This window comes from Oryzias latipes, chromosome 1, assembly GCF_053564925.1.
Source record: "Oryzias latipes strain Hd-rR chromosome 1, Olatipes_Hd-rR_3.1".
NCBI lineage: Eukaryota > Metazoa > Chordata > Actinopteri > Beloniformes > Adrianichthyidae > Oryzias > Oryzias latipes.
The window spans coordinates 1,972,757-1,986,775 of NC_136237.1; the positions used below are offsets into that span (position 1 = coordinate 1,972,757).

The 14,019-nt window shown below is 47.2% G+C and overlaps 2 protein-coding genes across 4 annotated transcripts; both read left to right on the plus strand.

The window, feature by feature from the left end:
- Positions 1–701: 701 nt before the first annotated feature.
- LOC101173636 (nucleoredoxin-like protein 1) lies at positions 702–4,985 on the plus strand. Of its 2 annotated transcripts, none has more exons than XM_004072978.5 (4): positions 702–1,287; positions 2,890–3,155; positions 3,230–3,319; positions 4,186–4,985. In XM_004072978.5, exons 2-4 carry the CDS (start codon positions 2,920–2,922, stop codon positions 4,553–4,555), a joined length of 696 nt encoding a protein of 231 aa, XP_004073026.1. In that variant the 5' UTR covers positions 702–1,287; positions 2,890–2,919; the 3' UTR covers positions 4,556–4,985. The 2 variants fall into 2 exon arrangements, with proteins under 2 accessions (XP_004073026.1, XP_078805797.1); XM_078949671.1 differs by lacking the exon at positions 702–1,287 and adding an exon at positions 1,977–2,000.
- A 1,454-nt stretch (positions 4,986–6,439) lies between these two features.
- LOC101163148 (nucleoredoxin-like protein 1) lies at positions 6,440–13,619 on the plus strand. Of its 2 annotated transcripts, none has more exons than XM_023949695.2 (4): positions 6,440–6,740; positions 6,967–7,321; positions 12,591–12,680; positions 12,812–13,619. In XM_023949695.2, exons 2-4 carry the CDS (start codon positions 7,086–7,088, stop codon positions 13,152–13,154), a joined length of 669 nt encoding a protein of 222 aa, XP_023805463.1. In that variant the 5' UTR covers positions 6,440–6,740; positions 6,967–7,085; the 3' UTR covers positions 13,155–13,619. The 2 variants fall into 2 exon arrangements, with proteins under 2 accessions (XP_023805463.1, XP_023805440.1); XM_023949672.2 differs by having other exon boundaries at positions 6,455–6,740; positions 7,085–7,321.
- The last annotated feature ends 400 nt before the right edge of the window (positions 13,620–14,019 follow it).

Genomic DNA, 14,019 nt, shown 5'->3' on the forward strand with positions numbered 1-14,019 from the left:
ACGTTGGGTCATCTGGACCCTATAAGACAGGACAAGGGTTAAACCAAATCTTGTTTTTTGAGCCTGATGTGATTCTTTTCAACTTCCACCATGAGATCAACGTGAATCTTCTGCTCTCCAACTGTTGAGGACTTGAAACGGTCAAGATTTTCTGAAGAATTGGCAAATAAACACTTAAGTCATTCATTTACTATTAATATGCAAAATATTTGAGCTACTGCAAGTTTTTCCAAGTCCTGATGGACGTGAAAATCAGTCCTGTTGCTAAAGTGTTTGTTTTCTTTATACTTCTGCATCCTTTGGACCTTTTTTTAAAATCTTTTGTGGGAGCATCTTTCCAACAGAAGTGCATCACTGGAGGAGAAAAGGCGTTCCTGGCTCGTGTAAATGCTGACACTCAGCTTTGAGTGAAAAAGGGAAACAGTCGGAGATCATTGGATGTCATCTGCTGTCTGACGGACAGATGGACTATTTTCACTGGCACAGAAGAGACGGGCCTCCTGAGGGGCTAAACGCTTTGGCGTGTGTTCTGCATGCTCATAGGTCCATGTCTAAAGCACACTAATGCTCATTACACCGTGCCGGCGTGTTTCGGAGTGTGCGGGCTCTGACACACGTGTCTCTGTGCGACTCAGACTAATCCTTCTGGATCTGCTGCCCTCCCACCTCTATATTTACCCCTGAGATTAACGGGGGTATTTACTGTGTTCCAGACCACTAAGTATTTCTCAGGGAATCAAACTGAGGACGTCGGCTTTCTTGTTTCCATTTTTTCCCCTTTGACCTCTGTTTTGGTCGTTCCGGCTTTGGTTACAAGCTGCAGTCTGAAGATTCAGCGTGAAACATCATCGACGTCCAGCAGCGACCTGCGGCTTTGAGAAGAAAACCGCTGTACTCGTCTTCGTCGGGTGTTTTCCCAACAGTCTTTCTGTCCACCTCTTCACCTGCGTTACGTCTGATTTGACTTTCCAATCCAATTTGGCTTCCTGTCATCCTTCCTTTCCTTCCTCTCTTGAAGAAACAAGACTTCTGCTGTTTAGCTGCAGTTGCATCTACACACACATGTGCAGATACTCCACAATCACACACACACCTTGGATCGACCTCCACTCCACAGTCACACGCCTTCGTCTCAGTCGGCTACAGCGAGTAAATTGGACAAATTCAGAGAAAAGAGAGGGAACATTTAAAAAGATCCCACGAATTGAAGGAAGAATAAAATCAATGGTTTGAAAAAAGACGGGCTTTGGACAGGCAGTTTGTCGTGTGGGAGTCGAGGCTTTCAAGGTGAGGCAATGACTTGTGTAGCTTTAGTTGCAGGAGCATGTTCTGTGCAGAAAGCTTCAGTATCGCTCTAGAACTCAGATTTAATCGGTTCACCTCGAGCAGTGATGGATCTGAAACAGATGGAAAAGTTTGGGTCAACCAGCGACTGTTCAGTCTGTGGTCGGCTGTTCTCCTCTAGATCTCTTGCAGGCATGTGAGTGAGGTTCAGCGTGTTCTAGCATTAGAAAGCTGACCAAGTGGATCCAGGATCTCCCTGTCACTTCTACCAGCACAGATGAAAACAGAGGATTTGGACGGAAGGCAGCAGCTCAGAGTCATCACTCGTTAGCCTAACTCCGTTTCCATTGACTAGGAAGTTTCCCAAATTGGATTTGTGATAAAAAACACGACAAGTGTTTAAAAACTCACAATAATGGAAAAACTGTTTTAGTGCTTGGAGGAGGCGGTTTGTCAGGCATGTAGAAATGGACTCATTTGCAATGAAAACACTTGTTTTTTAGATGAATTGACTCATGTGACCAACAACCGGATGGCCATGCCCTTCTTGGTAGGAACTGGCGGTCTTGGGCGCTGCACGGCGGGCGCCACCAGTGGTCCCACAGCGTCACACAGATCATCAGAAGCTGAGCGTGTCATGAGGAATTGTTGGATCCACAGCTCCTCTGGAAAACCACCATTTCCCAAAACGGCTTCATCCGTAGCCCCTCCCACGTGTAAGGAGCTCGCCGCTCCACGGCCTGAAGAAGACGCCGACGTCTCCTTTGATAGATGATGATGAGCGCTAGCGCCGTGGCAGAAATGTGAATGTATCTGCTGTCAATCAAAGTGTTGCTCACATCCGTGTTTCTGAAGGACTTATAATACTGAATCAATTATCCCTTCCTTTGGATACTGGACACCTCGAGGGGCATGAACCAGCTTTTATCATGGGCATTAATGAAGGAAATAGACAGTATTCAATTATCATTACTTCAATCTGGGTGTTTTTTAGCTTTCAATTGTTTTTCACAGGTAGTGGACTATATGATACGTTGTGTGACGCGTTGTCACGGCAACGGCTCCAGAAGCAGCCTCTGGCTCTGTTGCTGGATGAGGACTAACCAGCGGTTTATCTGCTAAACGTCACCTTCAGGGATCCAAAGCTACATTTCAGAGGAAAGTTCTCCTCTTCCCGCTTGTTTTTGTCCAGATGATGAAGATCAAGTTGGTTTTAAAGAAACAAAGTCCATCAGTCGTTTCCTAGATCGCTTTGATGGAAGACATGTCCAGCATGAACTCTAAATGTGTTGTAGTTTCTGCAGAGCGGCAGGAGTTCATTAGAAATTATCTCTGAGGGCGGAACTGTTGGTGCGGAATACCAACGGTAGTCATTAGGGGGCGGAGCTTGTGATGCGCCCATTTCAGTTTTTTCAAACGTCGTGTTTTTCCATCTGTTCCTGATCCCAAAAAACGAAGAAAAGCTATTTTAATCCTGAGTAGTCTTATTGATGTCCTCTTTCATCAGAAAAAGGCTACAAGAACGAGTTAAAAACACAAATTTCCTCAAAGTGGGTCTTTGGAGAACAGAATCTACAGATTTCTTTTACCTTTCTGTCCCTGCAGGTTTGTTTAAACCTGCCATCTTCCTCCATCATGGTGGACCTGTTTTTAAACCGAGTTCTGGTGGAAAATAACTCCGATCAGGATGAACTCAACACGGAGCGGGAGATCATTGGGATCCTGGAGAACCGCATCATCTTGCTGTTCTTTGCATCCATTGGCTGTGAGAAATGCCACAAGTTTGTGCCGGTCCTCAATCATTTTTTTAAGAGACTCAAAGATCCGGCTTATATTGAATATCCAAAGTTGCTTGCACTCATCTACGTCAGGTACCTGAGGTGGATTTGATCTTTTTTCCAATGCATTTGTCCTTATTGTTTTATCTATATTCTGGTTTCTCCAGCTTGGACCAGTCGGAAGAGCAGCAGGAAAAGTTTCTAAAAGAATTCCACAAGAAGATTTTGTTTCTCACCTTTGATGACCCCTACAGGAAGTAAGATAAAAAAAAAGGTTCAGATCTGCCTTTATGAATGGAGCCCACCAGGTGCCAGTAGTTAAAAAAAAAAAATCAGATAAACCGTGCGCACCTATTGATCAATTGTGCTCGTACTGTTGTGCAATTGTGCGCGTGCACACATTGGATGTGCGTGTCTCTGAGCAGAGCAGCGGGACTCGTAGCTTCGTGTGTGCGGGCAGGGGAGGGCGCTTGTTACGTGTGCGCAACAGAGGAGGCTTCGGACCGCAGTCATACTCCGGACTCGGGAGAGCCGTGTCTTCCGGGAGAGTTGTATCTCCAAGCAGAGGAGCGGCGTTGGGACGGGCGGAGGCGGAGTCCTGAGAAACCGTCCAAACAATCATCTGAATCTGTGTTTCCAGTCGGGTCCAGACCAAATAAAGGCTGATGTTATTCCAGTTCATCCACGGATAAATGTTGTTAGCACGGATTAGCCTAACCCTAACCCTTCTTCCAGGTCAGTTCTGCCTAAATAAAGGACTGACCACACGGATTTAAAAACTATAAGCGAACAAACACTAAATAATAATCATTAACTATAATAATAGCACGTTTAGAAGATCATCTCGCTCTATTTCGGAGCTTTGTTCATAACAGAACTTCCAATTTATCCTTCTACGGCCGTATCGTAATTTACCCAGTCCAATCACCATCTGACACGTCATGGGACCAACGTACAGCCAATCAAATACTGTAACATCATCTCAATTGTGCAACAGTATGAGCACAATTGATTAATCCGTGCGTGCGGTTTATCTGATTATTTTTAACCACAGACAGGTGGAGGGCTCTGTATTTCTGTGCGACAAAGCTGGTTCCTGAAGCTGCGTTCTTGTCCTCTTCAGGGAACTGCAGAGCATCTTTCAGGTGACGCACACACCAACGGTTGTGGTGCTGCGCCCTGACGGCTCCGTCCTTTCTCCAAACGCCGTCCACGACATCTCTCATCTTGGCACCAACTGTTTTCACAACTGGCAGGAATCGTCAGAGATCGTTGAGAGGACGTTCATGCTGAACGAGGAGTTCGACGACCTTAACCTACGCAGCGCCACCGACCCTGTGAGGAGGCTCAAATACAAGACTGAGGATGACAAGAGGAGGAAGAGATGGTGGAAGTTATGGGAGAAAGAAGACAGAAACAGCCAGAAAGAGAAAAATGAGACACTGGATGACAGGAGAAAAGAGCCAGACAAGGGAACATGGAGAAAAAGATAATTAAAATAAGCTGTAGATATGTGGAGTCATAAAAAGTACTTGTAATGATCCAATCAGATCATTGGCCTCAATGCAGTATTGTATGTCTTGTACTGAGGCTTGTGTTGATCTTGTTGGTTGTCTCTTTCATCCTAAGATAAGGAAACATATAATCATTACTAGTAAAACCCTTCATGTCTGAATTTATCAATTCTATGACTACTTTGAAGGAAACCAAATAGTACTGTTGTTCACACAAAAATAATGTTTTGAAGCAGATGCCAAGACTCATATCAAACCGTTGTGATGTGTAGCCTGAAGGTGAAGTTAAATCAAATGTTGCCAAATTCAGATACTACAGAATCAGAAAAAATAGATATTACTGTGTTTAAAGTTCATGATCCATGTGATCAAACCCTGAAATGTTGTTATTAAAAATTGTTCTGTTGTCCGCACGTGTTCATAGTTATTTGATGGGAGGTGATGTCTGAATTCAGAACAAGCCCATCGCCAGTTGAACGGTTAACACGGGTTTTCAGCATAAACACGGGAACAGTTGTCATTATTTTGGATTGGCACGTTGTATTGATGGAGCCGTGTTTTAACTCAATTTCTGCTGAGTCATGTTGAGCTGAAGGAAGAGGACCAGCCTTTCTAAAATGTTTTTCTCTAAATCCAATCTACAAGTGCGTGCATGAGTTTGGATTAATGCCACAGGCCTCTGTCGGGACACGCTTCTGTGTTTATTTCATGATTTATTTCCTGTCTTGTCTTGTTCAGCAGCTGAGCCGACAGATCAGAGCTGAAGGCATCTGGTGTTGAACAGAATCCTCTGACACACGAGGGGTATATTTGTATAAACCCCTTTTGGATTTGAGGCCAAACTTTGTTTACATTGATCATGTTTGTAAACATATCTAGTTGAACCGAGTGGAAAAGAGAAGAAAGAAGAAGAGAGAGGGATGTTAGAGATGAGGGATGAGGGTGGAAAAGGAAAGGAGTGACAATAAAGGAGGGGGATAAGGAAGTTAGAGGATGATTAAGAAATGGGGGGGGGGGGGGGGGTCGAATCACAGAACAATTTTCTGGATGTTCATCATCATTACTGTCAAGTGCAGTCAGAAGGGGCGGGGCTTGTCCAAAAACACTCAAATGTTACAAACTCACCAGTTGGCACCAAAAACCTTCACACATGAAGGGCCTGAAGGACCGCCACAGGGGCCCCCAGCTCCAGAGAGCAGGGGGCACAGGAGGCACCAGCCAGAGAACAGCTATGCTATAGCGTTCAACCCACTGTTTTCCTGTTTCTCTTTCTTTATTCTAGTATCTTCCTCCATCTTAACTCATTTATTTCAACCATTCAACTATTCAAATCTTCAGCTCTTTCAGCTTTTTCCAGCTGTGACTTTTGATCCTTCAAATCCTTTTCCAGATATTCCAGGATTTCCAGGATTTTTGCCTCCATTGAAATCCGTGCGGAATCCTTGGTGCAGAAGCTCGCTGGTTCGATACCCGGCTCTGGCATTTTTCACAAACATATCTATTTTGTTATTGTGCTGTTTTCACTTTATTTATGGTCTCCTTCTTTTTCTGGAACTGCAGCTCCTTCTAGTTTCTCTATAGAAGTCTTTGGGATTTTGGCCTCTTGGAGCCAGCAGGTACTTCCTGTTTGCAATGCCAATGGGAGGGGTCGCTCAGTCCAGCTCCCGTGTACAGTCAGTGGGCCGGCCCTTTTTGCAGTTGCAATGAGCCTGTGATCAATCACCATCCTTTAGCTAAATACTCCGAAAAAGTTGAGCTCGCCACACGATGCAGGTGCAACTACAACCGTCCCGTTTCCCACGGTTACCACACAATAAAACTCTAACAGAGGGCTTGTCGAGCTTTTTTTTATATTGTTATAGTTTATCACATCAGATTCTTCTTTATTTAGAGAGACGCTATTGTTCAGTTCCTGCTTTCATGTCCACAGAAAGGCCGGACGCCAGATCGACGCCCGTCTGTCTGTCATCTTTCAGCCCCTCCCTCTCAGACAGAGGTGGGGTGGTGAAGACAGAAATGATTAGCGGAGGAAGTTTGACATCAACCAGATAAGAAACTGAACCCTAAAGACACGCTGGGAGAAAAGTTGAGAAAAGCGAAGGGAACTGAAGCAGAGAAAAGTCTGGGTTTGCAGATTTTCCCGTTTCTGGAGGACGTTATTAAGGTGAGAGACAGAGAGGATAATCTGAGATTATATGTGATTATAGAAGTGTGACTGGGTGGATGTGAGGAAGGATATTCAACACAGAGACCTAAATGTCATGACAGAGTGAAGACACATTGGTTGTTGTTTACCAGTCTGTCTTTTATTTTTGCCATGTTCATGTTATTTTGGTGTCTTTAGAATTCCAAAGAAGGGTGAAATAGCCTGAACCGTCTCCTTCTTACAGACGGTGATGTAATTGGTTCTCTTCTATGGACTCTTTGGGTTTTGAATCGGTCTCCTGAACTGGATGTGACAGCATAACCGACACGCCTCCCGTTTGTCTGGCTCCCATTTGCCTGCAGGATGGTGGATCTGTTCTACGACCACGTTCTGGTGAAGAACAACAAAGACCAGGAGGAGCTGGACACAGAGCGGGAAGTGGTCCTGCGCCTGCAGAACCGAATCCTCCTGCTTTTCTTTGCGTCCGCTGAAAGTGACACCTGCCAGCAGTTTGCTCCCACGCTCCATGACTTCTTCAAAAAGCTGACGGATGAGTTTTACGTGGAGCGTTCTGCTCAGCTGGCTCTTCTGTACATCAGGTACATTATGAACAGAGCGGCGTCCATCATGGCGTTCTGGTCCTTGACCTGTTTCTGTGCTCTGGAACATGAACGTCTCATTCTTCTCCATTTGCTGTCAAGTTAAACTGATAAAATGAAATGTATTGTTTGATTTTACACAATGATTGGCCACATTTGGACAGAAACACTTTAGTTTTCACTTCAAAATGACAACTGAGGTCTTTGCTAAATTAAATATAAGCTTATTGAACAGCTATGCCGCTTGTTTATCCCTTATTTTTAAGATGATGTTAAAAAAAACGGCAACAAAAGACAAATGGACTTCATTTCACCTTAGATTTCTTATTGCACTTTGAGTATTTCTCCTATCATCACATTCCTGGTGAAAACATCAACGGTGGATTATTTCAAAGCCACTCAGATTGACACAATCGTACATGTCTTTTTTTGTAATTGAGTTTCCTCTTGGCTTTAGTTTCTTTTTTAGATGTGTCATGTGTGATTCTGTTAAAAGTCTCACTCTGAAGATCTTCCCAGTGGTCTTTTAACCCTTGTGCTATCTTAGATGACCCCCCCCCTCCATTGACATGTTCTCCCTACCATGACAAAGGTGGAAAGATTTCATGTAATCCATGGACACCAGTGAAGATCACAAATCATTGAAGAAAAAAGGTTCAGAGCTCTGTCTAGTGGGTCTAGATGACCCAACTCCCAACGTTAACGTGCCTAGGATAACACAATGGTTAGAGATGATGATGCTGTTTTTGGCCAAAACCCGAAAAACTGTGTCGTTTTCTAGAACCTAGTTTCTGCAGAGCGGCAGGAGTTCATTTAAATTTCACCTCTGTGTGGGCGGGGCCACATTGCTGAGAGCTCTCTGATTAATCGGAGCAGAGAGCTTGTGGCCCCCCCAGCATATTTTCGACGTCACAAATATGCTCCTTTTCCAACTGCAGCGATGACAATCAAGAAATACTCAGAAATCAACTTTGCAGTAATTTCATTTCAGAAAATATTTTTCCTTCCAGTTGGAGCTCAGTTTTTTATTTACTATATACTCATTGACACCTGCACATGTTTCCAGCTATGATAAAAATTACTAATGTTTTTGCTTTCATGTAAACCAGGGGTGTCTAACTCATTTTCACTGAGGGCCACATCAGCATAGTGTCTGTCCTCAAAGGGCCAGATGTAACTTATACATGTAACTAAATGTAATCAAAAATAAATGTAACTACTCCTTAATGTTAAACAACTCATTATTTATTTATTATAACTTTTTAAAGTGACAATTGCAGTTGCATAGAAAACATGTTTGCTTGTTATTTAGCATAAACCATTTATGTTTTGTCCTCTTATTAAAACCCACATAACTCCATTACTGAAGGATCAAACTTGCATTTACTGATGGTTTGATGACAACAATTTGTCTGCATTCACACATAAGACCTGCAAACACTGAATAATTACAACAGTAGCTACACATAAATAATATGTAATCAACTAAAGAAAAACATTATTTTAAGTAATCAAAAACCTTTATGCTCTCGTGGGCCACATAAAATAACGTGGTGGGCCACATTTGGCCCCCGGGCCTTGAGTTTGACACGTGTGATGTAGACGCTAAGTTAAGGTAAATTAGGAGTTGAAAGGGTTTGATGCGTATTTGCATCAACAGGCGTCACGGCTTAAAGTCTCCCTCAATTAAAATCACATTTTTGGTTTTTTTTTTTTTTTTTTTTTTTTTTTTAACTTGTCCTGTCCAACAGCTGGGCAGACAGACGAGAGCTGAGGGCCTCTTGTGTTGGACATATTTTGCTTTAACAAGAGGGGTTATTAATCTTCTGACAAACCAAAGGTATGTCTGAATAAACCCCTTTTGTAATTGAGGCCAAACTTTATTAATTTCAATCATGTCTGAAAATCTTTGGTGTTGGACCGGACGGAAAAGGAAAGAGGGGAAGAAGAGAGAGGGACGCTAGAGAGAGGGGGAGGTAGGGGGTGATAATAGGAGGGGAAGGGGGATAAGACCATGAAGCAGCATACAGCAACAAGTTTACTGGTTGTTAATCATTATGGTAAGGTTCAAATGCAGTACAAAAAGGGCGGGGCCCGTCCACACACACTCAAATATTATCAACACACCTGCTAGCTGCAAAAATGTCCACCTGTCGACATGTACACAAAACAGATAGTGTTCACACGCATACTTATGCCTTAAAACCAACTAGTGTGAAATATTTCAGTCATTCAGTCATGCAAGCTATTAGTGCAAAGGTGAGCTAACACCAGTGCTCAGGTGAGGTTTTATGTTCTTCTAAAATGGATGGTGGAATGTGAAAAGAAGGAGGGAGAGTGCCCAGCCATCCCCACCCCAAGACCCCCACCGCAGCAGCAGCGTCAGCCGGAATCCCCCCAACGCCACACGGGAACCGGCAGGGAACAACCGCCGCCCGGGCGACCAAGCCCGCCACCCAGGCCAGGGCCAGCAGGGCTGCCGCAAGGCCCCCAGAGCCAGAGGCCAGGGAAGCACGGAGGGAAAGAGAGCGCCGCCCCAGCCCAACCAGGAGAGCAGCCCCCCCGCCGCGCCGGGAGAACCCAACGCAGAGCCCCACCGGAGAAGGACGCCCACAGCCCCAAACGAGCACCCCACCACCACCCAGGAGTTCCGGGCATCCCCCCGCCCCAACCCCAGGTACGAGCCAGGACCCCCCAAGGGAGACCCGCTCCGCACTCCAGGCAGCCATCCGCCCGGCCCACGGTTGGTCCAGGGAGGAGCGAGGCAGGGGGCCCGCCGCCCCCGCCCAGGAGGGGGGAACCCCGGGGAAAAAAAGAGGGCCCACAAGGGGTGTTATAAATAAGGCCACCAGGCTCGGCCACAGTTGGAAATTTGGCGGGGCCCAGCACTCAGGAGCAAGGACCAGAACCCACCCCCCAGGGACCAGACACCCCCGGCTCAGATGTAATGTGAACTCCCCCACCGCGCGGAGAGAGCACCGCCGGGCCCAGGAAGCCGGCACCCCGGGGACACGGCCGCCGATGCAAAGGGGCCCGCACCCCCCACCAGGGAAGAGGCAGGGGACAGATGGACCCAGGTCCCACCTTCCTTGCAAAATGTGTGTGCGTGTATGTGTGTTTGAGATGGTGTGTGTGTGCATGTGTGTGTGTTTATGTTGGGATGTATATATTGAGGGGGGAGGGGTGTGTGTACTAAGGGGGTTGCAGTTAAAATTGGCGGGTAGGGCACTAAGGGGACATCTCCTGATTACTCACAGTGACGTCCCCTCACCCTCCCCACCAAGGGGCCCTAAATGTCTAAGGTGCGGTTAAAATTGGCGGGTAGGGTGCTAGGAGGACATCCGCTGCTTGCTGGCAGTGATGTCCAAGCACCCCCCCTACCAAGGGCCCTACATGTCTAAGGTGCAAATAATTTTTGGGGTTTTGACATCTACGTTTGGCATTTTATTATTGTAAAAAACATGTCATTTTTGCATTTCTGAGTATTTCTCCTTTGACATCGCTGTAAGTCAGACTGCAGAGACACGGATGTGATGTCAGAGCGGCCAAAAAGCGCATGTGCAAGCTCCCTGATCTGCCCCGTCCAACGTGCACACGCTCCCTGATCTGCCCCCTCCAGCCTGCACACGCTCCCTGATCTGCCCCGTCCAGCGTGCACACGCTCCGTGATCTGCCCCCGTCCAGCCTGCACACGCTCCCTGATCTGCCCCGTCCAGCCTGCACACGCTCCCTGATCTGCCCCGTCCAGCCTGCACACGCTCCCTGATCTGCCCCGACCAGCCTGCACACGCCCCCCTGCCCCGACCAGCCTGCACACGCCCCCTGATCTGCCCCGTCCAGCCTGCACACGCCCCCTGATCTGCCCTGTCCAGCCTGCACACGCCCCCTGATCTGCCCCGTCCAGCCTGCATACGCTGCCTGATCTGCCCCGTCCAGCCTGCACACGCCCCCCTGCCCCGTCCAGCCTGCACACGCCCCCTGATCTGCCCCGTCCAGCCTGCACACGCTCCCTGATCTGCCCCGTCCAGCCTGCACACGCCCCCTGATCTGCCCCGTCCAGCCTGCACACGCCCCCTGATCTGCCCCGTCCAGCCTGCACACGCCCCCCTGCCCCGTCCAGCCTGCACACGCCCCCTGATCTGCCCCGTCCAGCCTGCACACGCCCCCTGATCTGCCCCGTCCAGCCTGCATACGCTGCCTGATCTGCCCCGTCCAGCCTGCACACGCCCCCCTGCCCCGTCCAGCCTGCACACGCCCCCTGATCTGCCCCGTCCAGCCTGCACACGCTCCCTGATCTGCCCCGTCCAGCCTGCACACGCCCCCTGATCTGCCCCGTCCAGCCTGCACACGCCCCCTGATCTGCCCCGTCCAGCCTGCACACGCCCCCCTGCCCCGTCCAGCCTGCACACGCCCCCTGATCTGCCCCGTCCAGCCTGCACACGCCCCCTGATCTGCCCCGTCCAGCCTGCACACGCCCCCTGATCTGCCCCGTCCAGCCTGCACACGCCCCCTGATCTGCCCTGTCCAGCCTGCACACGCCCCCTGATCTGCCCCGTCCAGCCTGCACACGCTCCCTGATCTGCCCCGTCCAGCCTGCACATGCCCCCTGATGAAATGGGGCTTAATTTCCCCAGCTTTGTTTATTGAACATTTTCAAATGACAGAAATTCCAGTGCAAAGTGTTTACAATTATGGATGAGGAAAACAATCAAGGAAAACCCCCCCCCAAACCCCTTCAACCCTTTTGCCCTCCCTTTCCATCCATCCCACATCACAATGCCCCTCCCAACACCCTCCCTCCTTTGATTGGCCAAAAAAACAATCAAAACAAAAATAAAATGAACTGAAAAACAATAATGATTAAAAAAACTAACAATTTGGAGTAAAACTATGACTTTAGGAGGAAAAATGAGCCGAAAATACGAGTAGAGTTCAGTTGTAATCAGAAGCCAAGACCATGGCATCGATAAAGTTTAGGCAGTGATTCCCGGTGACTGAAATGATTGAATTGAGTCAGAAGTTTAGATTTTGAAGCACGGAGCCAGTGGACTTTGGGTGGGGGGCCATCAGACGACGGGCCACTGAAATGTGGCTTTTTAAACACCACGAGAACGTTTTTATGAACAAAGGTCACTTTAAATCTAATTTAGTTATAACACATCTGTTCACTGACAATTTTGATAAGTTCTATTTATGTCAATCAAAGGTCAAATAAAAAGCCCGTTTTGTGTTGCTTACTAGACTAAATGATCCGAATCTCTCTCCTCAGTTTGGATCAGTCAGAGGAGCAGCTGGAGAACTTCCTCAAGGAGCTCCCCAAGAAGTCTCTGTTCCTGGCCTATGAGGACCCCTACAGGAGGTGTGTGGAACCAGCTGGTTGTTGTGGACGACCTGCTGGTAACTAATGATGATGCAAATCTGCCGAGCAGCACCGGCATCTCATATTCCTGATTCCACGGTGTGTAGCAGCGCTTCTGTGTGTGTCCACAGGGAGCTGGAGGCCATGTTTAATGTGGAAGAGCTCCCCACCGTGGTGGTGCTGCGTCCCGACTGCTCCATCCTGGTCCCGAACGCGGTGGAGGAGATCATCCGCCTGGGCCCAGACTGCTACCGAAACTGGCACGAGGCAGCAGAACTTCTCGACAGGAACTTCCTCATCACGGAGGACTTCCAGGAAAAGTCCATGCGCAGCTTCACCGACCCCGTCAGAAGACTGAAGTACAAGGTGGAGGACGAGAAGAAGAAAAAGAAGAAAAAAAAGCAAACATGCAACGACGACAGGGAGGCAGAAGCAGGGGCAAACGATCGAGATGAAGGCCGGTCCCTCTGGTGATGCAGGCAACCCGGACTGAAGTTGTTGTGATCAGGAGCTTTAAGGCGGAGCCTCTCATGGCTGCTCAATCGTTGTTTAGCTCCCGTGTTTAATTTCACGTATGACATGTGAGGAACTCGTCTTTCTGGACCCAGTCTTTACAACGCATACATCATATGGAGGCCAAACGTAGAAAAAAGAGAAATCCCATGAGTACTAATCATTGACTGTATACAAGAACTGGACTGAGTGGCTCCTCCCCCTGGCGTTCCAAACAGGAAGTGGCTCCAAGAAGCCAAAATCCCTCAGAATTCTATAGAGAAATAAACAGCTGTTCCTCAGTCATTCTATAAGTCAGAAGAACCGTTCTGGATCTGATTCTTTTTTTAACATCTTCTTGGTAATCCTCAATTTGTTTCATGTTGTTTTTCTGTTGTTTAGTTGTTCAAGTTATAAACTGACCAATAAAAGGGGTCTTGCGTCCAACTTTTTTTTATTGAACTTGTCCTGTCCAACAGCTAAGCAAACACATGAGACCATATTTTACTGTTACAACAGGGGTTGTGAATTTTCTGACACACGAGGGGTATGTTTGGATAAACCCCTTTTGTAATTTAGACAAAACTTTATTTATTTCTGTCATATTTGTAAATGGGTTTTTTTTATTGGATGGAAAAGAAAAGGAGGGAAGAAGAGAGGGATAATAGAGAGAGGGAGGGTAGGAGGGTGATTACAGAAGGGGGGGGGGGGGGGTAAAACCATGAACCAGCATAAAGCAATAGGTTGCTGGATGGTTACAATCCTTACTGACAGGTTTAGAAGTAATACAAATCTGTAGTTCAAGTTATAAACTGACCACATTAAGGGTCTCGTGTCCAACATTTGA

Excerpts from the sequence above, each read along its gene's own strand:
- LOC101173636 (XM_004072978.5), top strand. The coding sequence starts at position 2,920 with ATGGTGGACCTGTTTTTAAACCGAGTTCTGGTGGAAAATAACTCCGAT. Across the intron at positions 3,156-3,229 it reads CTTGCACTCATCTACGTCAG|CTTGGACCAGTCGGAAGAGC; the intron begins GTACCTGAGGTG and ends TGGTTTCTCCAG. Across the intron at positions 3,320-4,185 it reads TTTGATGACCCCTACAGGAA|GGAACTGCAGAGCATCTTTC; the intron begins GTAAGATAAAAA and ends TGTCCTCTTCAG.
- LOC101163148 (XM_023949695.2), top strand. The coding sequence starts at position 7,086 with ATGGTGGATCTGTTCTACGACCACGTTCTGGTGAAGAACAACAAAGAC. Across the intron at positions 7,322-12,590 it reads CTGGCTCTTCTGTACATCAG|TTTGGATCAGTCAGAGGAGC; the intron begins GTACATTATGAA and ends CTCTCTCCTCAG. Across the intron at positions 12,681-12,811 it reads TATGAGGACCCCTACAGGAG|GGAGCTGGAGGCCATGTTTA; the intron begins GTGTGTGGAACC and ends GTGTGTCCACAG.